At 40.3% G+C, this 27,919-nt stretch overlaps 2 protein-coding genes across 3 annotated transcripts in view; both read left to right on the top strand.

Annotated features, from left to right (window-relative positions):
* Window positions 1–26,834, top strand: part of AKAP7 (A-kinase anchoring protein 7) — a 68,550-nt gene extending 41,716 nt beyond the window's left edge. The window contains exon 9 of one of the 2 annotated variants that reach the window (XR_014944047.1): window positions 24,617–26,834. Coding sequence is in view for 1 of the 2 variants with exons in the window: in XM_085541627.1 (XP_085397753.1) it covers window positions 24,617–24,819 (203 nt within the window). In the remaining variant the exon portion in view is untranslated. The remainder of the gene's footprint in view (window positions 1–24,616) is intronic. The other variant, XM_085541627.1, reaches the window with a different exon arrangement.
* LOC146761412 (uncharacterized) lies at window positions 712–26,834 on the top strand. The gene is made up of 2 exons (XM_085541629.1): window positions 712–3,553; window positions 25,551–26,834. Exons 1-2 carry the CDS (start codon window positions 3,331–3,333, stop codon window positions 25,751–25,753), a joined length of 426 nt encoding a protein of 141 aa, XP_085397755.1. The 5' UTR covers window positions 712–3,330; the 3' UTR covers window positions 25,754–26,834.
* Window positions 26,835–27,919: the final 1,085 nt, after the last annotated feature.

The raw sequence follows: 27,919 nt of genomic DNA, 5'->3' as shown, positions 1-27,919 counted from the left end.
TATTGATACTGCATTTTATTTTGAATGTAGAAAGTTGGCATGTTTGGATGCAATCAAGATAAGACATAGGAGAACATCTAACAACTTGGTAGCCAAGTTTTCCTGTTCATTAAAATAAGTTTTTTTAAAGGCTATAATCAGGAAAATTAAGCAAATTCTCCAGACACAACTTGGACCAAAACAAACAAACAAACAAACAAATAAATCAGAACTCCTCTAAAAGAAATACAGCATAAGTTATTTATTTATCCAACAAATAAACATTTGTTGGAGGTGAAGGCATACTTGCTTAGATATCTGAATATAGCCATTCAGAATCTCACCACTGTCTTTTTTTAAACTCTTGCTTAATTTCTATACACAGTAGAAAAAATCTTTTTACTTTATCAGATATATTAAAAAAAATGGAACATCTTTATTTTCTCTTTAAATTCTTTTAGTATCTTCATAGTCAGGTTAACTCCTATTTAACCATCAGTGAACAGTGATAGCTGTCTCTAGCTCCTTACTGCTAAAAACATAGCTCTTTTCAAGCCTCAGCTGTTCAAATCACCTTTGAAATCTTAGAAGGAAAAAGTTCACAGGTGCAAGCATTTTTGCCCTGAATTAAATTCCAGTGTTGTTTCACATTGCATTTGGTAATTTTTATTAAGCTAAAAGATTCTGGGTTTTTTTGTTTGGTTTTTTTTTTTTTTTCCTGTCTGTAACTGATGTATCCTTCGCTCAAACTGAGCCAATAGGAGTTCTGGATTAAAGGAATGCTTGAAAGGACTCAGAGGCTCAGGCTTGTAAAGTGAGCTTTGGAAAGAGCCTGAAATATGAGGTGTGCCTTGTCCCAGCTTTTCACATTGTCATACTCACAGGGCTTATCTACACATTGTTCACATATGCTGGCATTCTTTAGGAAGCCCACCTCATACACCAACCCTCTGCTTAGGCAAAATCACAAGAGCTGGTGTGATGCATTAGGGCATGCACCACAGATAGACATGCACACTGTAAGGAAGGGCGCTGTCTTTACTCCCAAATTTGAGGTTTTCACCCAGAAGAACTGTGTGACTCATTCCAAATGTTGCTCTGAATGCATTCCTGAGGGTAAGCAATCTGGGCAGTTGGCAGATTTGGTCTTGAGCCTTGCCTTCAGGTTACACTTACTTAAAATAGAAGTCAGGCATATCAGTGGCTGAGTTTCCAGCCTTTGCTGAAAAGGTACCGTATGTTCAGCAAGTGGAAGTCGGAGAAGCAGTGATTTACAGTGAATAAGAGCAAGATTCTCTCTCTAGAAGGCAGTGTTGTAAAACACATATTAGTGGTGAGACTTCCCTGGAAGTATGTATTTTAATGTAGTTTAAAAAAGCAAAGCTAAAATAGGCAGTTCTATTTTAGAATGCAAATGCCAACACAGTGTCTTTTTTTCTCTGTAGCAGATGTTTCTAGGGATATACTTAAACCATAAGAATAAGAAAATCAAACACTTTAAAATGAATTTAGTTTAGTCATTTAAGCTTTTTCTCTCCTAAAAAAAATAATCAAATGGAATTGTTTTCAGAAGGGCACAATGGAAATGTTGATAGAATTATATACTGCATTATAAACCACGTGTCAACTAAGTGAAAGTGTAGTCTGCAGTGTTAAGCACAGTAGGAAAATGTTTGCATTTCAGGAAGTCCAACAGAAGGCATGTAGTCCTAAAAGCTTCCTCATTTGTTTCTGCTTTTTTCTTCTTGACAAGAGATTGTAGTCCTGAATTGATAGATTCTCAGAAAACAACAACTGACAGTGACAGACCATCTGATACATATACACACATAGAGAGAGATATCCAGGCTTGGGAACAGCTTAGGTTCTGAGTGCAGAAATAGTCTTAAGTTCAAATGCTCATCAGCTTTTCTTCCTTTACCACTTTTTCCATAATTTGCATGACCAGCATAATCCAAAAAGAAAGCTTTGCTACGTTCCTTCTGGATCAGTGTGGACAGAAGCATTAAGAAGGCTGAAATCATCTTTGCCTGGAATGAATACCTTTAAGTTTTTCTCAGTCTGCTCTGAAAGAGACACTTTCTGAGATTAAAACTTACAATTTTTGATTGGTAAAGACCAACAGTTACTCTTGTTGGTTCTGCACCAGCTCATCTTGGCTAGTCTGGGCAGGCATCCTTGTTAAGGGTGCTTCCTTCCCAGGCCTTCCCTGGAGAAACACCACCCATCAGCTACAGCCCAAAGGCCCCTCCAGCTTCTCTGCCTCTCAACAAAACAGACAGCACTGTACTGTGGGGCCTATTTGCTTTTTATAATGCTGTGGCTGCTCAGGCCTCATGTGGCTAGAGTTGCTATAATTAGACATCCAGTCACATTTCTGTGCCTGTAACAGCTTTATGTATCTCACCAAAATTTCAAGAAGTGTCAAAACAGAATGAACTAAAGCTGCCAAAGCACTGATATATGATCAGTTACACTTTTGGCAGTGAATATGTGCACCGATACCTAAACGGACCATACCCAGCTGTGAAGGTGACTTCATGGATGCTCTCACCTGCGCATTGCAGCACCACAGGCTGATCTGGACAGCGCCCTCCTTGAATCTCCTTTCATTAGATGATCTTGAGTGAGATCACACAGCATGTATGGGAAAACCAGGGGATCAGGCCTAGCCAGCATGGGTTCACAGAAGGCAGATTCTGCTTGACCAACCTGATCTTCTGTGATCAAATGAGCTGCCTGATGGATGAAAAAAAGAATGCTGATGTGGTTTACTTAGACTTCAGCAAAGGCTTTGACACCACATGCTTCATGTGATGCTTTGTACGTTACCCAAAAGATAATGACAACACCCCGAGTTCTCCATTCAAATACTGCATAGACAGGATGTATAGGAGATTATGCCTGCATAAAAATGAAAAATGTATGCTTTTGTTTGCTGTATTACTCAAATGCTTCTCTTTTTAACTTTTCCTAATGGAGAAGATTTATTTTCCTGCATAAAATATTGCCTGTGTTCTGGTTTTGATCCTTAACAGTGCAGAAGGACCCGCTGGCTCTTAACATAGCCTCTGTGCTTTGATGACTGGCTTCACGAACGCCCTGTAGTATTCATGTTTAATTCACTTGCATAGCAGAATATGGGTCACGTTCATTCTTTCTGCTCTTGATTGGGCTGACAGCATCTCCTCAGATGAGGGAGCTGCACAGCTGAAGAGAATTTCTATCAATGTAGAACTTGCACTATGAGCTTAACTTTTACAAACCGGGGGCATCCGCAGCACTAAGGCCCGCGGCACCGTGGCTATTTCTCACCTCCGGCCGGGCTCGGGCCGTGGGCGGAGCCAGGTGATGGTGGGAGGGTCAATGGGCGGAGGCTCCGTCTGCCCCGTCCGTCCCTCCGCCCACCCCGCGCCGCGGCCGCGGGAGCTGAGCGGGTGGGAGGCGGCGGAGCTTCCTCCGGTCTGCGCCCGGCCGAGCTCGTGGCAGGCAGACAGGCGTGGGGAGCGCTGCGTGGCCGCTGTCATGGGGCAGCTCTGCTGCTTCCCCTTCTCGAGAGGCGAGGAGAAGATCAGTAAGTGCCGCTGGGCGTGCTGCCGCGTCGGGGAGTTTAGAACAGAGGAGAACGGCTGGCGTTCCGCGGGTGGGATTTGTACCTTTCTGAATAGGTGGGGACGGACTGGACAATATTTCTGCTAAGTAGGTTATGATTTTTTTGTAATACAGCTGAGTAATTACATCTGATTGAATTCGCTTTCTGGCAATCCATTTCCATAGGCAAAAGCAGTCTAAGTGAACATTTCGGTATTCCTTGTTAACAGCATTTAACAGGCGAGGGGCAGGACAGGACTCAGAGGTCCCACTGCTATGAGCATGACACAGGGCTGGCAGTGCTCCCTGCACCAGGCAGGCTGTGACTGCAGGGCAGGGCACCGGTGGCTGGCAGCACCCAGCAGTCCTCTTTGTGTGGGTGCTGCGGGAGCCCACGCAACATTCAGCCAACGTGCAAAAGGTTGGCAGCACAGTCTGCGTCCACCCAGCGTGTCTGAGTGGCCAACAGGCGCAGCGCTGCTCTTTGGCTTTTGGCTGAGCAAACCCGTGTTGGATAAGAGGAAGCAATTCTGATTGCTTCACCCTTTGGTGCACCGAGTCAAGCTGGCTAATTTGGCTGGAGTGTTACTTCTATTCAATTATGTGCTGAAAATGGTGTTTGTCTTAAGTGTGGTTACACAATAACATTCTCACTCTTGACTTGCTGTTGGGTGAATTATTTGCAACCTTTCTTCTAGAGGATGCAGCCAAATTTCTGTCATGCTCCTTCTGAAATCAGTTTTAACTGAATTCACATAATGCATTGGCCGTAGAGCTAGAGAATCCCATTTTATGGATCTGGTTTGTGTTCATTTCTGTTCCTCAGGATGCTGTCCAGGCATAAATAAAATTCGAGGTGGTATCATCAGTCAAAATCATGTGTACACCGCTGATGCTGTATGTCTAGAAGGCAACCTGAAGGAGTTTCCTATTTATAGGTGTTTTTCCTTAACAGGTTGGGGGATGAGGATAACTGTTATAAATTTTGCATGGGGAATGTGGCGATGAACATTTTATACTTCATAACTCTTTTCTGTCATATAGCCAGTATAGACTTCCTTTATGTGAGAAGCAAGTTGCTAGTGCTCCTCATTTCTAATGCACGGAGTGGAGGGGCACAAACAGCAATAGCAGGTGTACTTTGAGACTGTCGTGCTGACAGAGAACCAAAGATACACGAGGGGTGGGTCCTCCTGCATCCCACTGCTCTCAGTCCTCTCATGCTGCCACCTTTATGCTTTCTCTCAGGCATCCCTTGTCACGCACCAGCTTTCCTCCTATGGGTTCTGCGAGCAGTGCACAGTGTGTATGGCATTTAGCACAGCATGACCTGAAGCTGCTTGTGGTCTGACAGTGGTGTTTGGGGATTGCACTGTGGCAAAGAGAGAAGGGCGTTGGAAGGGCAAGCTTTGGGCCTGCAGTGACTGATGTGGGCAGCACACGCCCTGGGGAGGGTGGAAAAGCCATTGTTACTGGACACAGCTGTGGGGAACTGAAGCAGGGAGATCTGGTGATGGCTGAGGTAAGAGAGTGGTGTCTGATGCAGGGATAAAAACACAGAGGTGGCACCACTCTTTGTGTGGGAAGGAGGTGTGCTGAGATGCCTTGGAAAGAGAAAGGCAGCAGAAGTGTTTGACAGGGATAGTATGTGCTGGGGATAGTATGTGCTGGGCTGAGAGCAAAGCCCAACACAGCCTAGTGAAGAGGGGAGAATGAACCAGAGCTGTCTCCCTATGTGCCAGTGCAGATTCCCATGTCCCATGGCTTTGAGCCCAGCATGCCATGTGTGTTTCTGTCCTCCATAGCCGCTGTGTCAGTGATTGCTTCCTTGATCAGAGCTCTGTGACAGCCCTGCCTGGAACTACAAGCACATGAGGGGGAGAAGGGAATGGCATTCATGTGTGTATGTCATATTCTGTGGTGCTATCATGATGGCCTTTATACTGATTGCACTGGGAAATTAACCTTGGCTTTTTATTGCCTCTGAGTTGTCCTGGCCAGTGACAGTCGCAATCATCTGGTTGTTGTGCACTAGAAACAAGGCGCACTCTGACTCAAGGCGAGTTTTGGCAGGAAACAACCACTCACCATGTTACTTGTGTCAGTCACAGTAAAGATGAAAATTCCCAGAATTCATTATTGTCTTTCCATAGGCTTGTTTCTGATTTCATTCCTCAGGTTAAACCAGCAGACAAATGCCAGTGATTAAATTGCTGTGAGCTGTGTTACTCAGACAGGTATTCACACACAGTGTATAGTTCATATCAGTTTTCTTCAAATGCTGATACAACCTTGGAAAACATTTAGCCAAGCCTCATGGTTACTGTAAGATGTTAAGAATGGCTGTTCTGGAACATCTGAATGGTGCTTCTCCCCAGCATCACAAGCACAGGGAGCCCAATAAGACCACTGCAAAAGGGCAGCTGTAGGGAAGTGCTTCCTCAGAGTCAAGCTAACAAACACAGTTTGCTTTGCCTAGTGCTAAATGGGCAGTTTTCCTGCTACACCTGAGAGAAATCAATACACTGAAGGTGTCTGGGGGATCGAAGAGCCATGGTGTTCTTCAGAGGAGCAAAAAAAATGTCAGTTCTAACCGATGGCTGAGGGACAGCAGGACAAGTGAAGCCATGGGACTGCTGTAGGTGATGCATGTCAGGTCTGCACAGCCTATTCGTGTCACTGTCTCAGGGAACAGTCTTGTAACAGCTGCAAGGCTCAAAGGCTCTGTCAGGATGGAGAGATACTACACAGCATCTCAAAATGCTGCCTATATGTCTATTCTTCTACACATCCTATGCTGAGTCCTTTCCAAACAACCCTTTTAAATAACTCATGTCCTAACTAGCTTTTCTTAATTTTTAGGTACGTGGTATCAGATAATTAGTGATATGATCATCACAGTAGAATATGAAACTTATTTGCACTGTAAAAGTTGAAAGGGCAGAGCATAACAATTTGAGCACTTGTGTTTTGATTTAATGAGATTAAGCATTTAGTGCATAGTAGCTGTCAAGCAATAAATTATTACTTATGATGTAGAGTGAATATAATACCTGAAAGTAGATGTGGGAGTAAGCAAATGAACATAGGGACTGGGGCTGCATACTCTGTAGGCGGGAACAAGGGAAGCTGAAATACGCAGCTAGGCCAGCAAAACTCTATCTTGCTCTTTTGGGTTTGACCCAAACTGCCAAAATACATCAGACTAGGGGATGGTTTTCCAGAGTAAGTGAAAGGTCAGTGGACAAAATGTGATCATTTTATTTAAGACTCAAATTAATTCTGAAAGTTCTTACTCTAAATCAGGTTGACCAAACTTTTAATGTGTTGGATAGAGGTTGACATGAATTATTTTGTATTTGTACTACATCCACACAGAAGATGCATTGTCCAGCCTTTTGTCGTGAGAAACAGGACAGGTTTGCCTACCACAAACAGCAAGTCAGTCTCTGTTGTTAAACAGTCCTTGTATGCTTGCCAAGCTGTCTAACTGGTTTCCAGCAAGCACATGTATTGGTGCATGACATTTTCACTTACTTTTTCTGAGATTTAAACTGCTGGAAGCTCAAAGTGATGGCCATTCAGATACCAGGAAGGCCCTGCACTTTTCCCGTCTTCTTCCCTATATATGAAAATACACTCATTAGCTGAGCTTGATAAATCTTCCATTCTCTAGTGCTTGTGTTTGGTCTTAACATTCTTTCTATGCAGAATTGTTTCCACTCCTACACACCTGTTCACTTGCACCCTGAAGATATGTGCAAGCAAAGTTACGCATGATGTGGATGAAGAAACAAACAGCTTGAAGGAAAGGGGCGTGTGTTTCTCAAAATGACAGCTTGAATCATAATTAGGTGTTGTTATTATTTATCTTTTTTTCCACTCATAAAGCTTCTGAGTGATCACAATGAGGTTTCTAACATTACTTCCATTTTCTGCTGTAAGAAAATGGGCGTGAGAGACAACGATCCCATAGACTTTCTCAAACAGTGAAGAACTACAGTACAATGCTGAACAATGTGTCATGATCGTGTCGCTAGTGCCTTTAGGATTTGGTGGCCTCATCTAAAACTTAAGTGTTCAGTACTTATAAGTCAGAGTTGGAAATTACACAAAACTCTTTTCTTCTGCCCATCATGCTAGGCTTAATGATCAAAGTAGAAAGCCTAAGCAAGGCTTGTTGATAGCCAAGGCTGCAGGAGGAGTTGTACTTATCAGTGAAGAAAAAGAGAAAATACGGGAGGTAAAGTAGGGGGTTAATAATGCTGATAAGTTCAGCTTCATTGCAAGATGTCTCAGAGGAAATGGTAGAGTAAAACTAAAGGTGACTGTGAAACTGAGGATTGTAGAATGACATTAGATGCATCCTTGTACCTTTATGCAGTCCTCCCTCAAATTGAAATGTCCCTATTATTTGATTATAATTACTTACTGCTTTTAGAAAGTATTCCTATGAGGTGTGAACACACGTTGCTGAATTTTTTTCTACTGTCCATAGTTGTTTCAGCTGTATTTGACTTGTGGTTGTAAAGAGAAAATCTTCTTTGTTTCATCTCCCTTTATGTTTAATGGGAAGATAAGTACAAATGTTAGTCCTAGAAGTGCAAGTGTCCCATGGGAAGAAATCAGCTTTTCAAATTCAGTTTTTTGTGTCGATTTTTATTTGTGTGTAAGGAATTCTGGAGCACAGAGCTGTATTATTTTTAGAACTAGGCTACATTTTCCTATTTCGTGAAGGTCCAGCTGACTGTCTTACTTTATAGTGTGTTAGACTGCAGATGTTGGGATCCCTTCCACATATCTGTCAGGATGTTTTATGTTAAATGAATTACAACTAGGAATTCTGGAGATGAATCAAGTCAAGTGTGATTGCCTTGATATTAAATTATGTTACTGGGGGCAGTGGGAGGTGGAACAGCAGTGTTTATTACAGAGTTTATTTAGATATATGGCAGAACTGCTGCTTTTCTGAGTGGAAACATGAGCAAAGGCAGAAAGTTCTTAGGTACATAATCTAAAAAAGTCCAGGGTAATTTGTAACTGCTTTTAAATACTTTAAATTGTGGATTTGGTTAGAAGTCAAACCTTTTATGTAACATATATGTGAAATAAAAATGTGTAGGAAGCCTAAGGCCTTGCATGGAAGCGCTTGGGACCACAACGATCCATTTCTGCTGAACACTGAGGAACCTCAGTGAAGCCTTTATCCAAACCTATCTTTATTAAAGGAGCTGAAGAAATGTCCCTGAGAAGTTAGGAAGAGATTTCAGTTGTAGTAAAGAGAAGACCAGTATGATCTAATTGGTACAGGTGGCTAGTTCTGTGTGGGATGCATATCAACATTTCTCCTTGATCACAATGAGAAGAGATGAAAAAGGTTGAAGAGTAGTAAGAAAGTTCAGAAAAACCTGATGGATAACTATGAGATAGATTGCTAAAATGTCATGTTATTTGAAACTTTTATGAACTTTTATGAAGTCGGGGGTCTCATATTGCAAAAGTGTATGATCAGAGAATCAGCCACCAAGTGGTTGTGACTCAATAGAGCAAGATGAGAGAAGTGCTGAGGTCACTGGGTGCCACAGACTGTTACTGCGATACCTTGGTTGTTTCTTTATTCCACCATCCTCACTGGGCGCCTGCTCCAGAAAATGTCTGTTCTGATGGTGAAGACCCTATCAAAACTTCCCGTCTGGATTTATTTGTGGCCAGTTTGTTGCTGTCTTTTGTACCAGCATTGACCATTAGCTTAAGCATCTATGGGTAAATAGTTTTCTGTCATTTTGTAATAAGTGCAATTGCCAAATCATTGCTGTGAACATGTGGACAAAATAAGGACTTTTTTACTTCTGAATGACACGTGTGATTTTGCACAAATGTTTGCATAGATTCCTTGTATAGTGTTGAAATCATAAGTTTGATTTCCATGTTGAGGCCAAGAGCCTCTATTTGCAAGCTACTTTCCATGTGAAAACCTCCACAGCTGTGTTAGCTTCCAAAAATCTGTTTAAGTTACTGGCAGAATGGAGTGTAGTGTAACAATGCCTTTAACGCTCGCCTTAATTATGATCAAATTCGTCTTGGCCCAGATGTAGGAATTGTGTGATACTTGGCATGCCCACCTCCTGGATAAGACTATGGAGTTGAAAACTGGACGCCTAGTTGGTAATCCTGCCAGTGCTTTGTGGTGGATTACTGGAAGCTGTCTTTTCTTACAGTGAGTTCTAGTAAGAAATACATGGTTATGTGCAGTGCTTATTAACAACACATTTTAATATTGTTGTTACAATTTAATGTTGATAGAAACAAAGCTGTTAGCCTGGCAGTTGTTAAGTAAGCAAACAATAATGGCTGTAAGGCCATTAAACCCCATTCTCTTCTAAATTCAGAAGTGCCAACAGAAGTGTTTACCAATCTCACATGGTCATTATTGCCAATATTGTTGGTGATACAGTGGCGATGTATGCTGCATATACCATATATCATTTCATAGCAGAGCACATTGTGTGAGCAGTCCTTTAAAGCAAAACCACCCAAGTGGAGTGAAACACTTCTCCTTTATTGATCAAAACTAACCCAGCTAGTTTTCCTTCAAGTGAATTAAGGAATTCTCCAAACCCGTGGAGCAGATGATGATAAGAAGCAGCTATGTATAACTTCTTCCAGTGTAGGACTGGATCAATTAAAAAATACCTTTGTGTTACATCAGAAGTATATGGACTTGATCTTGCAAAGTAATGAGCAGCCTTGATCCCTTGTGAACATGTGCACACAACAGTGCTTTCGTGTTGCTGCCAGGACAGATGTTGGCAAGGACAAGTAGCTGAAATGTTCCTTGCAGAAGGGAAGGATTGGATGTGCAGGCATTGCGGTCTTCTTGATGGACTCGGTATTGGTGATCATGTTTAGATATAAATCCCTTAGCACAATGAAAAGGATTTTACACTGTCTAAAATACTAAGCTTTGCTTCAGTGCAGGCTGATCTGCTAATACTCATGGATAAATATTAAACTAGTGGCTGAGAGGTCTCCTCCTTGGTCATCTTCAGATGGTGGACATGTTCCTGGGCACCCTGCTCTGGGTGGCCCAGTTAAGCAGAAATTGCACCAGATGGTCCCTGCTGACCTTAAAAGTTCTGTGATTCTGCAATAGACATCAGATGGGACTCAGATGGAGAGAACAACTGGTTGTAGTTCTAATGCTTTTTGGGAAGTACAACAAGAATAGTTGGAGGGACAAATCTCTGAGAGATTTATGGACTGTGCGTCTCCCTCTTGCTATTCCTACCAGTTTTATTTCTTCGTGGCTGCAGCCCCAAAGATAAAGTGCTGTACTTCTCCTGGCTTAAAGGTTCTGTAAGGTGTATCATACCTGTGTTTCACAAGAATTTTATCTTCACATTTGTGTACTTTTCCATCTTCCTTGTATCTTCCAAACCATAATTGTCTGAGAATTTCAGAACCAGGTTTAATTGAGAAAGAAATCACAGTTTTGCCAGTCTGGGAGTGTTTGAAATAATGAAAGAAAATGCAATGACTGAAGCAAGTTCATGAAACATTTCTGCTTTGAAGAGCATTCTGTAACCCATTTATGTATTTTCAGGTAAAATAATATATTCAATTATACAAGAACAAATTATTTACTGTTTAGTCATTTGAGATTTTTTCATTGAGTAAAGATGAGAGATGGCATTGACGTTGTTTTATTTATAGATTATGTGAACTCAGCCTATGATCTGAGTCAGCCAGTACAGAGGATGCCACTGCTGGAGCTACTCAGTGCACTCATCAGCCGGATAGGGAAAAATGAACTATTTATTACACTGTGACTATAGAGCTCTTACTGGGCAGAAATCAAGCACAGACCATGCAGTATATTCTGCACTTTAAAGAACAGAAAAGAGAATCCTCAATCAGGGAGAAGAACCTTCCCTAATGCTTATTTTACTGTGGGTTGATGCAGTGAATTATTTCTGTCACTTGTTTTCTTACGTTTGCTCTCTATTTCAAAATTTATGCTCAAGTAACTTTTTAGCACGCTTTACTACAGGGTCAGGCAGTCCAATTGGAGAGGTAATGCACTGGAAACTTGCTTATGCGAAGACATTTCTCACCGTGACATTAGACACATGTTTTGTTCATTGTTTCTTGTAGGTAATTCATTCAAAGAAATGCATGAATGGAAGAACAGATTGCAAAATAAAAATAGTGTATTCTCTGTCTACGGAGCACACTTAGCACTCCTTCAGTTAATTGGCAAATGTTTGGTGCAACAGGAAACTTTCATAGATACAGAACTGAGCTTTAAATTTCTTTGGTTGAAGATGTCAGTTTAAATTCCATCCACTGTAGGTCACTTCCTTGCCTGGCTGGGCAGCAAGCAGAGAATGCCTAAGAATACATCCGAAACATTCTGTATGGCTGTTTAGGAAAAAGGAAGCTTTACAGTAGCTTGCAATAGGAGCAAATTCTGCTGAGGTAGAGTTCAAGCAGCTCTGGGCATTTCTGTGGGCTAGCAGCTGCCATGGCAGATTACAGCTGACAATTGCATTTAATATTCCAAATTATGCTGCTGCTTGGTTCAAAACACCAGAACAGTAGCACAGACCAAGGAATGGGGAATATCGTCTTTCCTGGGGCAAAATCTTTCAGCTGCAATTAGTTTGTGTATTGTAGATCTCCCATATAAAGTTAGAATAGAAACTTGAATAGAAAATAAATATTTCTTTAATTATACTGGAATGGATAACATCCTTTCACCAAATAATTAGTTGTGAACTAATGTCTGTCAATTGACAGCATACCGTAAGTATTCATGGTGCTTTTGCCTGCAAGCTTACTTCTGTGCAATAAAAATGATAGCTTTTTACAAGTGATAAAAACTCATTAAAAAGATTGCCAATGTACATTATAATGCCCAGTTAGTTAATAATTGTTATATTTATTTAAAATAATTATGTCATTAATATACCATTCAGATATTTCAGTGCTCAGGAGCTGTCTAAAAGGACACCTAAGCTAAAGTATTTAATTAGCAGCACGGGTATTTGTTAAACATGCAAGTAAAACCACGAAAGTAAGACAGATTATCTGGGGCATGAATAAAGTGGTAGTGAAAATGTCAAGTGAAATCCTTAGCAGCTGTAAGAAAGAATAGTGCTGGTTTATACCAATCCGGGACCTGGCCTGCCAAGTGTCATGGCTGTGACAGTCTGCTGGCAGCCCCTGGAGTCAAGGACTGCAGCAAGATGGATGGGAATATCAGCAAGACCATGTAAAATTGGCCTTCTATAAATAGTATCAGGAGGGCTAGTTCAGATGGCAAGCCAACAAAGTGCCAGCTTCATCTGGAATCTGCTTCGTAGAAAGAGGAGGAGGACAGGTTAAAAATACTGTTCTTTCAGCCTTAGGCAGACCATGTCAGGCTCCCTTTGAAGAAGGCTGGTGTTCTGCTCACAGCTGCTGGAAGAGACTTCCTGCACAGGTTCTTCAAGTGACAAGAGAGCAAACTTATAAGGAGAGTAAGACCACTTTAAATGTTCTGCATATACACTGTTTTCCTTAAGCTGTTTGTTTACTGATATCCCATATCCTCTTGGGTTTGAAAGGGAGAATGAAGGACGGCAGAGTAAACAAATACATTTTAGGTAAACTTCAATAATTGTCCTCTGTGCAGGTGTTCCGTTTAAACAGAGAAAGCGTTGTATTGAGTTTCTCATACTTCAAGTGTGCTGGTCAAACAGTGCTGCTTGTAAGTGATAAAATATGTTCCAGGTCTACCACATACATGCTTAGATATGGGATATTCTCTCTTTTAAGCCGTTAAGATGATTTTAAGATAATCTTAGTAAGACCATTGCTGCAACAAAAGGAAGACAAGGCAAGGCAGGGTGCTCAGAACTGTTCTTACTTCACTCTAATGTACTATTACATAAAGCAAAGGCTATGACGTGTTTGTATTGATTCCCCAAAGTGTAAATGAGAGGCTGTTGCTATCACAGATACTGTTAGAAACTGCCTTATGTTCCCTGTGAGGACAAGAGAGTAGTGTCCAAATGGCCTATTCTAAGGGAACTCCCCTTGCTTATTACTGTTTCTCATGTTCTTATTAATTTTCACGTACTCCTTTCTCAGCTTACTGAGCTGTATGTATGCTGTGGTATGGTGCCTTTCCTCTTGCTGTACAAGTTGAAAGAAAGAATTTGTGCCACTTGCAGCTCACCAAACAAAAGAAGGAGCAGTATGTTTTCTCAAATCCTCTCAGACCTGCCCTGAAAAGTAGGAAGTGTCAGAGAGCCTCAAGGGAAATGAATGTTACCTCTGCATTTCCTTACTTCTGAAGATTAAATCAGAAGTGCTGCAGAAGGATCACATCATAATGGAAGAGGAAATTGGCTGTGTTGTTCCCACAGCTTTATTGGAGTCTTAAGCCAAATCCTGCCTCTGTCAGTCGCATTACTGCTGCTGCACTGCATTGTGAAAGTGTTCTTGGTAATATTGGTTGCCTGTGCTGGTGAACGGTCCAGATCTGGCCCTGGAGAAGAAGCGCTTTTGGAAATAATGCATGGCAGTGCACAGGAACTTGCATCCCTGAGTCACTTTGGTGGTGTGGGCCCAAGCTGGCCTTAGTGCCAGACAGCAAATGCTAGCACTTTACGGCTCATCTGTACCAACATAGCCATGTGTGTCTGAATCAGATACTGGGCTGCGGGAATTATTTTCATGTTACTGATGGTTTGTCTAATAGCAAAGGAGAACCCTAAGCTGTACTTTCCTTCTTTGCTCAGAGATGATGTGTGAGTAAACCTAAATTATGGCTGGACAAGAAGTGTGACATGCTGAACGTTGAATACTGTTCTCTCTTATCAGATACAAACAGCTACCTCAATTTGCAAAACTCATTTGCTTCTGCAGTTGTATTGTTAAATGACAGGTCATGTGGTAGCCTGGTCCACCAGAGCTCAGAGTAAAGTAAGTCACAGCATAGAAATCCTAACATATGAAGAAAAGCACACTTGGTAGGGGAAAAGTGTTATAAGGCCATTATGTAGTGGTTGTCTGCTCCTTCCTAACATGATGTTTTAAATGAGTGTTGTGGTTTTGTATTTTTTTTTTCCATCTTAATTGTAATGCTTAATGTTAGCTAATTGTGTGCTTTGTTTTCTAGTGGAGAGTGGTATTCTTGGAAACAGCCAGGCGTGTTCTAACCTTTATTCCAGAAACCCTTAAAATATTAAAACAACAACAACAGCGAGAAGCCTGGCCTGCACTGTCTCTCTTAAAGATACCATATAATTAAAAAAAAAACAACTTCATTTTGGCTTATTAGATAATGAAATCTGGATAAATCATCAGATTGTCAAACAAACTTTTGACCCGGAATGACAGGGAGGCTGTACTCTGCCTCCTTTTGAAAAAAGGGGGAGAACAGGTTTCATCCATACAAAAAATATTCATGTTTGGGAAGGGAAACAAAACCCAGATCTTCTCTCTTTTTTTCCTTCAGCAAGCTAGTACGTCACTGGGCCTAGTACTTCATTTTAGCATAAAGGACATGCGTGTGGTACTAATTAAGTCTGCCCTGGAAAGATCAGAGTCACTTGTGTCCAGGAAGCTCCAGAGGCACAAAGCAGGGCTGAGCAGGGTACAGCTGGAGGACATCTCTGTGTGAGGGGCTGCTCAGGTGGAAGAAGTCAGAAAGGTTGCTTTTTCACCAGAAGGTAATACTCCAAAAGCAAAGTAGCGACTCAGGATCTTCAATTCCAGAAAATGGCTGGGGAGCTGTGGAGCTACAAACCCAGACGGCAGGAGGAGGTTAATTTGATTAAGCAACTGTTAAGATAGCCCAGGATTACTTCTATTACATCATGCATAATAGGAACAAGAGGGAACATTTTGTATATATTCTGGGGAACGCTTCCTTCCAGTGACAGATGCTGGGCTGCAGAGCAGACTCTACATTTTGCAATATTGTGACTGAGATTTTCAGATGAATGCAGACAAACAAAGCAGACAAGGTAAACAAGGGTCCTTGGTCCAAGGGTCCTGTTACTACTTGTTACACACTAGGGAAAATAAGGAATCTTGTAAAGTGTTGTAATAAAGTATAGTGATGTATTGTTCAGCAGCTAGTTATTATTGGTTTAGTACTGTTTCTAATTGTTTTTGCTATTCCTAAGGTTTGGGTAAAGCTGTCTTTTCCGTTCCCTTAACCTTGAAGTGTGAAACTAGCAGAAGAGACTGAGATTTAGGGAGAGTTCTGGGTGTTGGAGAGGTGTTGCTGATGCTCTGGAAGTCATACTGGAGAAAGGGATATGATGTTACTCTGCATTTATCAAAGGAAAATGGACTGAATATCACAGATGTTTAAAGTTTACCCTCCACCAAAGGAAACGTTTGAGTATAGACTAAATCCCTGGGCCTTTACCTGGAAGTGTGACATCTTGGCACACTTGTTGCAGTTCCAAACTTTTGCAATGGGTGGTTCTTTTTGACTTGTAGTTCTGATGTTAACATGCTGTCAGGCCCATAACCCTGCGTGGAACCCTCATGAATCTGAAGTTTTAAATTGATACAGAGAAAACTTGCTCCTTATTTTGTATCTTGTCTGGATTCCAGTCCCCTAAGTCTCCAAATCCACCATTAGCTTTATCATTTTTGCTGATGGCTTAATCCCTTTGAATATCTTCCAGTCTCAGGTGGAATCCACCTGGCCACTTGCTTCATTTCCTGTGAGTTAAAATACTGAGATGTGGATAATTCATTTACTCGCACTGGAAAACTTGTATCGCTAAGAGAAATGTATTATGTCATAGTCTATTATGGTATTACTCATTCCGTTTCACATCATAGCAATAATTTTTTAAATGGCATTTTATTCAATTTTCCACTTTAGTACAAAGCACAAGGATTGAACAAAGCCGTATTAAGTATCAGGCATAGGTTTTGCAGCACTTCTGTGGCTGAGAGGAAACAGCAAACCAGAAGCATGTTTTGCTCTCTTTAAAAATCCATTACCACTCAGTGTAGACAAATGCAATCATAACAGTTTCTCTCTCTCCCTCTCTTCTTTCCACTCTCCCTTTACTTTTCATGTACACATCAGTAATAGAATGCAAGAGGCTTTGTTTGTTTTTATAGTATAATGTGAGACTGAGGTGAGTTCCAGGGATGGAACACCTTCCTCAAGTCTGGGGATATCCTTTTTGCTAATGTGAAATCTGATGCAGCGCACACATATGTTGAAAGGCTTGATGCTCTGATTTAGTGAAATAAATATTTCTTTCTTGTGTGCTCTGTTCATGCACTGTGGGTGTTTGCACTTACAAATGAACTGAAACATAGGGAGTGGGTGCCAGGAACAACAAGGACAACACAGCCCAGGCCACCGAGGCACTGTTTGTCGTGCCCGCTTCAGTGTGATGAGTAATAATAATACTAACTCTGTTGCAAATGAAGTTTTGAAAGATTAATTTAATTCCCTGTGTCCTTTTTTTATTTTTTTCTTAAGCCATAATCTCTATACAAGGCATTACAGGATTAGACTTTAGATAAAAACATGTTATGTGGTAAGATGGGTCCAAGTATAGGCTCTCACATCAGTGATGTATCCAAGTGCAAGTTTTCACATCAGTGGCAGAATAGCTGGATTGTCGTGGTGCTGCACCCAGGCTATGAGGACAGGCTGATCTTCAGGTGCCTGTCCTCATAGCTTTTCATCATCACTTTTGATGCAGGAAATTCCAAAACTGTGAATGATATGATATGATCTGATCTTAAGGGGAAACATTGCCCATCTTCTTCCTAATCCTCATTTTATGGAAATTCACTTAGCCCTTCTAGCCAAAAATAGACATGAAGAATGTAAAGGCATAGTGAAGCAAATGCACTGCTTTAACAGGACTAAAGAAAAAAATACTGCTTTATTTTTTCAAGGCTAGTTCTGAATGTAGTGAAGAAAAATGTAAAAATGCTTTTTAGCTTGAATATCAAACCCTTATTTCCTTTACCTCGAGTTGACAAAAGACTGTGAAAAACATTGCTTTGAACTAAAGAGGGGATGACGAGGCAAAGATGAAACTTCAGACTAGAACTGTTTAACCAGACAGAAATAAAGGACCACCATGAATAAGCAGTTCTCCACTGATGCTAAAAGGACAAAATTATTATTATTATTAGGATGCTAAGAGTTGGGAATACTGTGTAGTTGTAGAAAATAACACTTGAGAATGGACAACAGAGAGGAAAGAGAACAGAATGTTGCGGCATGTTAGTGAGTAATGTGTTGTGGTATGGAGCGTAAGCTGGTAAAAGCTGTGATGGTTAGTTCAGTTTATGTCATTGCTGACGTTTTTTCATTACATAGAAATGCCAGTGGAATATTACTGACTGTAAGGAAGCAGGAATATGGGGGAAAGAGAGAGAGAAGTATTCTTTTGCTGCACAAGTGCATTTTTGGAGCTGTAATGAATCTTGTGAAGGAAATGTTCCAATTAGGTTGAGAATATTGGTTATATTCTTAAGGTGTTTTATGTTGTTTGACAAAGAAAATGTTTTTACAGCTACTTCATTTTTAGCATTGGGAAGCTGTGAACAATAAAGCACACTGGCTTAAATAGTCAAAACTCAGTGATTCTTGATTTTTAACAGTAAAACAGACTCTAGAATAAAATTATGTTTGATTATTAAATGCTTGTTGGCGAACTTTTAAGATACATGTATTATTGAACATAAAATAGGAGAAAAAAAGGAAAATGTGATTTGTTTGTTTGTCTTAGCCTAATCTGGTTGGTTTGTTTGAAGGGTTGATTGTATTAATTTTAGTTTTATGGTATAGTGATCTTCCCTTTTTTTTTTTTTTAGATGAGGTGATCTCTCTACACTGTGTTCTAACAACGCTTTCTGAACTGTTGTGAATTAGGTTAACTGTTAGCAAACTGTGATCCCACCTTCACAGTTATTAGCTGTTATTAGCTACTCTTTAACTATAGCAACTCTGATTTCGTATAGCCAAGATGCCCAAAATCCTGTGACAGACAGAATTATTTACAACCAAGCTATTGTCTGAATTATTTGCTTAACAAACTAGGCCTTTTTTTTCCTTTCTTTTGGAAAGTTCATAACTTGCATTACATCCTTCAGTGCTTGTAGATGAAATAACAGGTTTAACAGAGCATGTTCTGTGCTTCTCCACTTGTGAGTAGAGATGGTAAGAAATCTCAGATCGCTGAGCTTTGCAGGATTTTGTCTGAAACAAAACAAATCTTGCCAAGTTAACTAAGCTTCCAAACTGAAGGCAGCTTGCAGATATTCTCGCTTTCATCATAAAAACTGGCAAAAGCATCATATTCCCTGAACAGCTGCAAGAGCCTGAATTTCCTCTGCACTTGAAATTCATAATTTTTATGGTTTTATTTTATTGTAGGCCAAATCACATAAATTAGCTAACTAGAAACCTATACGTTCAGTGTGAAGAGTTAGTGTTGCTTTGTTAGGCAGTTCTATGTGTACTTAAAGACATTCTTTAAGTTAAAAGAGGGAAGATTTAGGTTGGATGTTAGGGGTAAGTTCTTCACTAGGAGAGTGGTTAGGCCCTGGAACAGGCTGCCCAGGGAGGTTGTGGATGCCCCGTCCTTGGAGGTGTTCAAGACCAGGTTGGACGGGGCTCTGGGCAACCTGATCTAGTAAATGTGTATGTTTGGTGGCCCTGCCAGGCAGGGGGGATGGAACTACATGATCCTTGAGGTCCCTTCCAACCCGGGTCATTCTGTGATTCTGTGATTCTTAAAGCCAAACAAGTTTTTTACGTGTCCAAGGTGAGCTAAACTAGCTATATCACATATGCTGCTTAGCATCGTTTATGGAGCATGCAGCAACTCAGTGTCCTTACCATAATGTCATAACAACATTGTAATTTCACCCTTCCTCTCATTGCTTTATTTGTGCCAATTTCTTAAGTGACCTCTGGAGACATTTCATGGAAACCCTTCCTGATTAACAAGAAATTGTTTAGGGTTGTGATTTTCCTGCTGATGCTTTTTGTGTTGATTAGATATGGGCACAAGCTCTTGTTTGTGTTCATTGCTTTAAAACCATGATCTCGACCGTGCTGGATGATTCACAGTCTGCTACAAGAGTGGGAAGCATACAGTCCAGTGAGTGGTCATAGCCTGTAATTCATCTCATTGTGGACTGTGGGTTCTGTCTTAGCAGGATGAAGGTGGTGGTATTTTATAGTGCTGTAGTTCTGTTAATATGTTGCCAACCAAACTTATCTGAAAGTCCTCAGCAAAGAGGATGTTCAGCACAATGGTCTGGACACTGCAGTTCTTTGTGCAAGTATGAGAATTTCATTCCCACTAAAGTCAATGAGATTTAATTTAATTTTGAATTAGATTCCGCGGGCACAAAGGTGTATCACAGCAGGAATGAGGTACTTCCATAGATTGTAGCAGGGCATGGCAGCCTTGCAGTAGTCTACATTTACATGGATGCCATGAGTGTAGATCTTCTCCTCGTAACATGGGGATAGTGAACTGTGGTAAAGACACAACCACTGAAGTCACAAACTGCATGGACTCACATGGCTGAAATCTGTCTGACTTTGCTCATATTGGCCTTTTTCTGTTTGCTCCAAACCCATCATATACATCATTTATAGTCATCTGCTGAAAGTTCCTTAGTCCATCAGTAATTTGGGTGGTTGTCTCTTCCCTTCCAATCTCACCATACTGCATGTTAGCGAATCCTTTGCCTCTGTACAGAGGGACCAAAGCCAGTCAGCTGATGGTGAGTGGTTATTAAGACTTAGAGTGGACTCCTCAGTCATTGCAGGATTGCACACAGAAAGGGATTCTTTTGCTGAAGTACAAAGTTCTGTGCACATGCAACAGTAACTTGGCTCACTATTTGAGTGTCAGCAGGAGGTGCAATGTAAGCAGAAAAATGATATTTTGTAGCATTCAGGAGGAATTTCATAAAGTTTAGTTTTTTGAAAGGTTGCCAGAGTCCTTTATGGCTTTTCTTGTTTCCAGATTTTGTAAAGAGTATTAGAAATTGATGAACTAATGGGAGACAGAGGCATTTCTGTTACCACAGAAGTCCTCAAGGCATTCATTGCCTGTAACCTCTGCTCTCAAAAAACATACTTCCCAGCTCGTCTCATCCACCTATGTGAATTACCAGCAGTCTCCTTGCCCCATGCTGGCAACGTTCTTCTGTGATGAAAGGTTTTTGGAACGAAAACAAAATGGGGTGTGTTAAGGCCATAAAGCAAGGATTTTTCTTAGAATGTAGCTGATTAAAGGCTGTAAAACTGTCTTTTCTTGTAAAATGGATGTATAGCTGGCTCTTTAGGTGAAATGTCCTGCAAAAATGGACAAGTAGAATAAACAGGAGTTGATCCAAGTGACTGTTTTGCTTCTCTCCAAACCTGAAGTACTCACATATGTATCTAACACAGACTGGACCAGGAAAGCCACATCTGATATGTTCCAGTACTATCTTTAAAAATCCAATTCCTGGTCTTGTAAAAATGTCAGGGAGTGTAGAACTGGAGAGTAAACCTAATCCCACAGAGATACTCAGCAGCGAGTTTGAATCTAAACTTGGATTTGGTTTCAGGACTCCTATTCACATCCGTAACTGCAGCAGCACGTTGTGGGATCAGAAATCCTTGTTTGAATAATTCTGTGCACTTGGTAGTTCCCTTTTGAGGGAAAAAAAAAAAGGTGTGGCCATTTCAGGGCAACAGGCTTGCTTCAGTTTCGGTAATAATTAAAAGGATGCATGCATTGAGTCGTATTCACAGGATAAGAATTTGTGTTCATCTTCCAAAAATTATCAGACTCTGGGATAAAATGGAGGCTTTATTTCTTTTCTATTCTAAGCCATATACAAGATGGGAAGCATTTTTTTTATTCACAGGCACAAAAATAATGTAGCCGTGTAGTCCATACTAACAGACATAATATTGATGTAAAAACAGTGCACGTGGTAGATCTGTTCCCTTTTTCAGAACTGAGATTACAGTCAAAGTAATTCTGAATTCATAAACCTCCCTTTTAAATCTAAAACATGCAGAAGAGCAATGACTTTCTGCTGATATTCAGAAAATTCATGACAGTCTTCACAAAGGAACTTTTGCCTGCAAGCAGCAGATGCAGCATGGAGAAAAATACATGGAGTAGACTTAGACATTAACAATTTAAGCAAATATAAATGGTCAATACCTGTTGTTATTGCCTGACCTATTTCATTTTGCTAATGGTCATGAATAGGAATGCTGCTAGAGTACACAGCTGCCTTGCCAATGAACTTCAGTATTATGCACACACATACACAAAGTGCTATTTAGGGAATCTGAACATATAAAGAGAGCATTAGTGAATCATATAGCCCCATGTGCCAGGCCACTAAAGTGCCTGGAAGATAAATATAGGGTTTCTCTTGATATAGGGATGTCCACGTACCATACATCAACCAGATCCTATGCAAATCTTCCCAGTTAGAATGCAGGACTTTTGGTAAGACATGAACATCTCAAAATATTAAAAAATATATAAAATTTTAAAAGTAGTTCTGTGGCTTTCTAAAGTGTACACTAGAAGGCTCATTTTAGATATTTTAAATCTTTTTCATGCTCCAGAAATTACACTGCAAACCACCTACTTGCATCTAAATGCATATATATATATATATATATATATGTATGTATGTATGTATATATATATATAAAATGCTATTTATTTGTTCACTCGATACCTATGTAAAAATGACAACTGTTTTATAAGAATACAGGAAATATTTGTAATATTTGTGGGAGAAGAGCTCTGTCCTTTTCTGCAAAGTAGAATAAAATATAAAAACAGTGCATCATTTAGTGAAAGTAAAATGGCTCTGAATAAATGTAATCACAACTGTTTTGTGTTACCTGGAGGCATCTGTCGCTGGCTACTCATATTCTGCATATTAAATACTATTAGGTCAAGTGCCAGGGCTGCTGAGCACCTATTTCCCATTGATTTTGTTTATGGAGTTCCTTGGGCAGATCATTAGAGCTGTGTGAGTAACAATTTCTGTGATTCAGTGGCAGTTCTGAGAAATAAAAAAACTCTTAACTGGAAAGCAGTATTTTTTCTAATGAATAAATAGACTGTGACAACCAAAACATTTTGCTTCGGTTCTGAGCATCTTTAATAAAAGCAGAGGAAATTTGGAATCAAAGGGCTGCATTCAGAGGAGCCTGAGGGATCATCTCATAGAAACTGAAGGGAGATGCTGCTTATGTATATCATAGGTCTCCAAAGAGATAAGAGCCTGAACTAAGTCCCTCCTCTAAGTAAGTTAAAGGATAGACTTAAACCCAGGGAATGCAGTTAATGGAAGAACATGGTAACTGATGTGCCTGAGGGTATGTAGTCATCTGAGTGGCTTTGGGAAGGGTATCTGTGACTCTTATGTTAACCTGAAATGTGTCTTCCTGGAGCTGCAAAATCAGTTTTTAATGTTTTATTTTTGTTATTTCTCATTTAACCTTCTTTCCCCCCCTCCCTCACAGATGCCTTTCTGAATATCTTTCAGGCTTTTCCCCATCTTTTTACAAAGCCTAATGAAACGTTTTGCCCACATCTAGTCTGATTGCTCTTCAGCTGAAGCCCCCAGTTCTTCCAGTTCTGTTTTAACAGCACCATATTGACTGTATGAACAGAACTGGAGGACATAGGTCTGTCTTGCTGTTCCAGAGCAGGATGCTCGTGCTAACAGCTTACAAAGACGTTGCCTCTGGAAATGGAGGCTTTTGTGTACCTCTCCCTCTCAAATTCCCCTATGAACTGTGTTTTATCACTGAAATTGCTCATAGGTTGTACAGTCCCCTAGGAAAACTAATGAAAGTCTTTTATAACTATAATCTATATGTGCTGGCAAACTTGAATAAATTTACATATATGAAAGAGAACAAATGTAGGTAATTGAACAGTGCAAAGCTTTGTACTGAGAACATACAATAGTATCTCTTTCACCAGATGTGTGTGACTAAGCAGCCTTTTATTACTGGTTACAGAATGCGAACTCCAGAAAAGGACATTAGAGATACGACTTTTAAATGTACGTGCAGGGAAACAGTTGTTTGCCTAGGGCAAGAAATTGCAGAGTGGCAAGTGCAAATTATACAGCCTGTGGAAATTGGACAATAAATTGCATTTTGCCTGGATTTTGTTCCTCATCAAAGGAGGATGCTGTAGTAGGCTGCATAAGTCATTAGGAAAACAATTCATGGAAAAATATACCTTCAAAATATATGTAATATGTAAATCCTCGTTATGTATACAGTGACTTGGTTGTATGTGTTTACTCCTGTGAACTCGGTGTGGGGAAATGGCAGCTTCTTGCTTTTATCAGTAGATACCTATGAATAGAGTTGGCACTTACATCAATGTCAGAACTTTAGATCAGAAGACAGAAGGGTGAAACGGGGGCACAAAATGGTTTTACCGTGTTTTGTGCTTGATTTGAAAAGAAAAATAGTAGTAATAGCATATTTTCTAACCTGCTCTCAGACAAGATACTTTAATAATTTTTTTCCCTTGAGAAATGTGAATTTTAAGCAGTGAATAGAAAGGTAGATGTTCTCAAATTTATTAAGCAAACTCACGAAGCAGGGGCAGCTAGGCTTAAGAATTTTACTAACATGTAAATTCAGTGTGTGCCCAGGAGGCACGTGTTATTACTGAGAAAAGGAAGTGAAATTTGCACACTCCTGAGCTGAGCGGGTGCTGTTAACGTTAGCCACTGGCATATAGGACTGTTACAATAAAGATGAGAAATGAAATACTTTTAGTCTGATGTACTGGTACATCTTCATGAAACACTTGATTCAGAACTCCTGGAGGGGGAAATTATTTTTACAGTCAGGAAGAGGCAGACTTAGAACTGTCTAATAACTTGTAATCTAGATGTCCAGCTCAGCCAGAGGCTCCTCCTGATGCAATTCCAGCTGCTCTTTCCATGGCAATGAATTCCTTCTCTTGTCTGTTGTGACACATAGGTGAAAAGCACGCGGCAGAGCCGGATGACGCAGAGCTCGTGAGCCTCAGCAAAAGGCTGGTGGAGAATGCAGTGCTCAAGGCTGTACAGCAGTATTTAGAAGAAACGCAAAACAAAGCCAGACAGACTGATGGGAGCCCTGTGAAAGCTGAGGAAGCTGCTAGTGGCACTAAGAATGAGAGCAACAATGACACCAGCAAGTGAGCACTGTGCAGAAGACTGGGAGCGAGTATCCCACCAAGAATAATGGCAAAAACATGTTCCAGCTCCCTGCTGAAACTTGCTGAGTGGTGCTGGGTGACAGGCACTCTGCTCTAAGAGGCTCATATCAGAAGTTTGTTCTGAATCGAGGGACACTGCCCGCTGGTCTAATAAGCGCTTGCATTGCTGAAAATCTATTGAATGCTGGAAAAGGACAAGAATGGTGAAACAGTTCCAGCCTCCATGGTCTCTTAATACCAAGAGTCCTTTCCTTGCTTTTGAAGAGAAACTAAGCTCTCTGTGTTTGCGTTTTGGATCGTAAGGAATGGGCACGAAGAGGCCTTGCCACAAGTGGAAACAATGCGCAGTGCACAGCCTGGCACTGCCATGGGGCTGCTCGCTGGATGCGAGGGCACATGCTGTTGCAGAGTCAGCAGCAGGCATCCCGAGCTAAAAATTACCACTACCGGTACTCATCACAGATATTATTACACAGTATGTAACATAGCAGGAGTTTCTCTGAAATGCGACACCTTTCTGTTCTGTATTTTTGGTAACTGTTGTTGATGCAAACTGTATGTTTTCTTTTGACAGAGTATCTTTTTATATAAAAAAAATGGGGAAAAAGCACTCAACACTGTCCAAAACAGATATGATTGGTCTCTGTCTCTGTACGTTAATGATTCTAAGTGACATTGGTTATTATAAAATGCTATATTGTTCTTTTCCTCTAGGAAAGAGCCACGAAGCAGACTTAGTAAAGGAAGCTTTGCACAGAGAAACACAGGCCCTGTTATCCAGGCTGAGTCAAATAAAGGAGCTGTTATCCACTGCCGAGGTCCGCATGAAAATTAGAAAAGAACTGTTTGAAGATGGGCACAACCATAACAATAAACAGAAAAGAAGTTCTATCAACTCTGAATCTCCAAATGAGTGACTGTAAATTGCTGTGATATAAGACCTCATCAGGTTGTTTGAAGATGAGAAGTATTTTCCTTTCTTTTCATCTCTTTTTTTTTTAAACTGAAAATACAAATGGGTGTAAACGACTCATGAGGAATAATGCTGAAGTACTTGCACACAAGGATTGCAGTTCATCGTTAAATACAACCACTCCCCAGCACTGCTTTGAAACACACTTTGAATGTGCAGGTATACATCATAGTTCCAAAGTGGAAAACTACTGGTTTCAAATAAATCTGAACAAACACTGTGCCCTTCCTTTATCATTGCAGATACTTCAGACTTTTCTCATACATGTGGATATTTAAAAAGAAATGGATGCTTTTAAATACTTTAAAATGTGTATTTGAAACAAGGTCTTTTAATTCTCTGCCTTTTATATATATACCGGCGTTTTGGGTTGGCACTGTTATTTGTAATTTTTATTAAACAGCACTTGAATACGTGTCTAGATGCTGATAGGCTGTTTCTGCAGATGTTTACACTACCACAAGAATGTTTTAAATTTCAGAATAAAATTCAGGCTCCACTAATGTCAAGGGCAAACTTGCTGGCTTTAATGGAGTCAGGATGCTGCAATTAAGATCTTCTGAAGATAATAACGTTCCTTGGGATGATATTTGCCTTTTTTTTTTTTTTTTTTTTTTTTTTGTACAACAGTGTTTTATGTATCGGGGTTGTGATGTTTCCTCCATCTCTGCCTTCTGCTGCCTGAGGTTGCGTGTCCATTAGCTCTCATTATTCCTCCCATTCACCTGCAAGATTCAGAAAAGCTTTGGATGTACAATATAGGAGTAGGTCCAATATTTACATTTTTATAAACACTGTTTAAAATTGCCTCTGATGACAAAAGCTATTTAATACATGTAGCGATTGGTATTGGTTTTGTGCTGCTAAAACAGCTGTGTGCATATTCTTCATTGATCTCAAGCACTGATCATTTATCTCATGTTTCATGGCTTGCATTTTTCCTCTCACTGAGTATATAACAATATATTCTGAGATGTCGTACGTTTCTCAAACCATGCTCACAATAAAGTATTTCTTCCTTGGTACTGTGTATGTTTTCAGCCATCTCCAAACAGAAATTTAATAAAATGAAATACTTTGCAAGTAATAAAAGTGACAGAACGATTGCTTGTATGAATCACCTCCACCAAGCTGACGATGGGTGTTGAGCCAAAACACCGATCTGGAGTCTGAGTGCTGAAATCATGTGAAGAAATTCCTGCAGATAAGCTAATCCTGAGTCATTGCTGTTTCAAGAAGCCACCAGTTACCCACATTCCCTTCCTTTAAATGCTAATTTCATTGAAAAGTTTCCAAGGCAAGATTTTATATGATGAAACTTTCAAAATCCGATGCAGGTGATGCAGGTTTAGATTTAAGGAGATGCTGCTACAACTTCCTTCAGGCCCACTTCTTCCAATCTTCAGAAAATTAAGTTTGAATTTATCAAATGGTCTCAAATATAATGAAAATACAAACAAACAAATAAACCCCACTGGATTGTGGGATTCTACTGGATATAAAAGTCCAAACTTTCACAAGTGTTCCTGTCGTTTTCTCTTATTCTACAGGATGCCTAAAGCTGGAGAGAGAAGCTGTAATTGCTGTATCTCTGTTTAAAATCTTGGTCATTACAAACTGATATGATATTTGATACGTACTATTGACAACTACTTTATCCGGAGATAGTTCTTTACCATGGCATCAGGTAATTTAAGTACACCTTACTAATGGAAACACAAAGCAGGAAAACAGAAAACCGAGTTACTGTATGATGTCTGAGTCACAGGTTGTCACTTTCCTTTCATCCACACAAGTCATTGCCATGAATAGGTGCCTTTTCATACCATTGTGCACAACACGCAACATCCACAGATTTCCAGTAATGCTGTAGAAATTAATGTTTCAGTCAAGCTACATCCAGCCACTTTGATGGGTGACCTGATAGAAGCTCCACACACTTACAGTACTTATGGCCATCATCAAGAATAGAAGCTTGAAAGAGTTAATCTTAGGGGACTTAATGGCCACCTGATATTGTTTGAGGTGCCCAGGTATGGGCCCAGCATGGCTCTGGGGGATGTGTTCTGGATCAGGAAAGGCTGGAGGCCACCCCAGAGCATCTAAGAGA

This window comes from Coturnix japonica, chromosome 3 (assembly GCF_054131305.1).
Source record: "Coturnix japonica strain WE chromosome 3, WE-NBRP24, whole genome shotgun sequence".
Lineage (NCBI taxonomy): Eukaryota > Metazoa > Chordata > Aves > Galliformes > Phasianidae > Coturnix > Coturnix japonica.
Note: the sequence above shows the minus strand (reverse complement) of the source record. Positions and strands in the feature narration are given on the sequence as shown.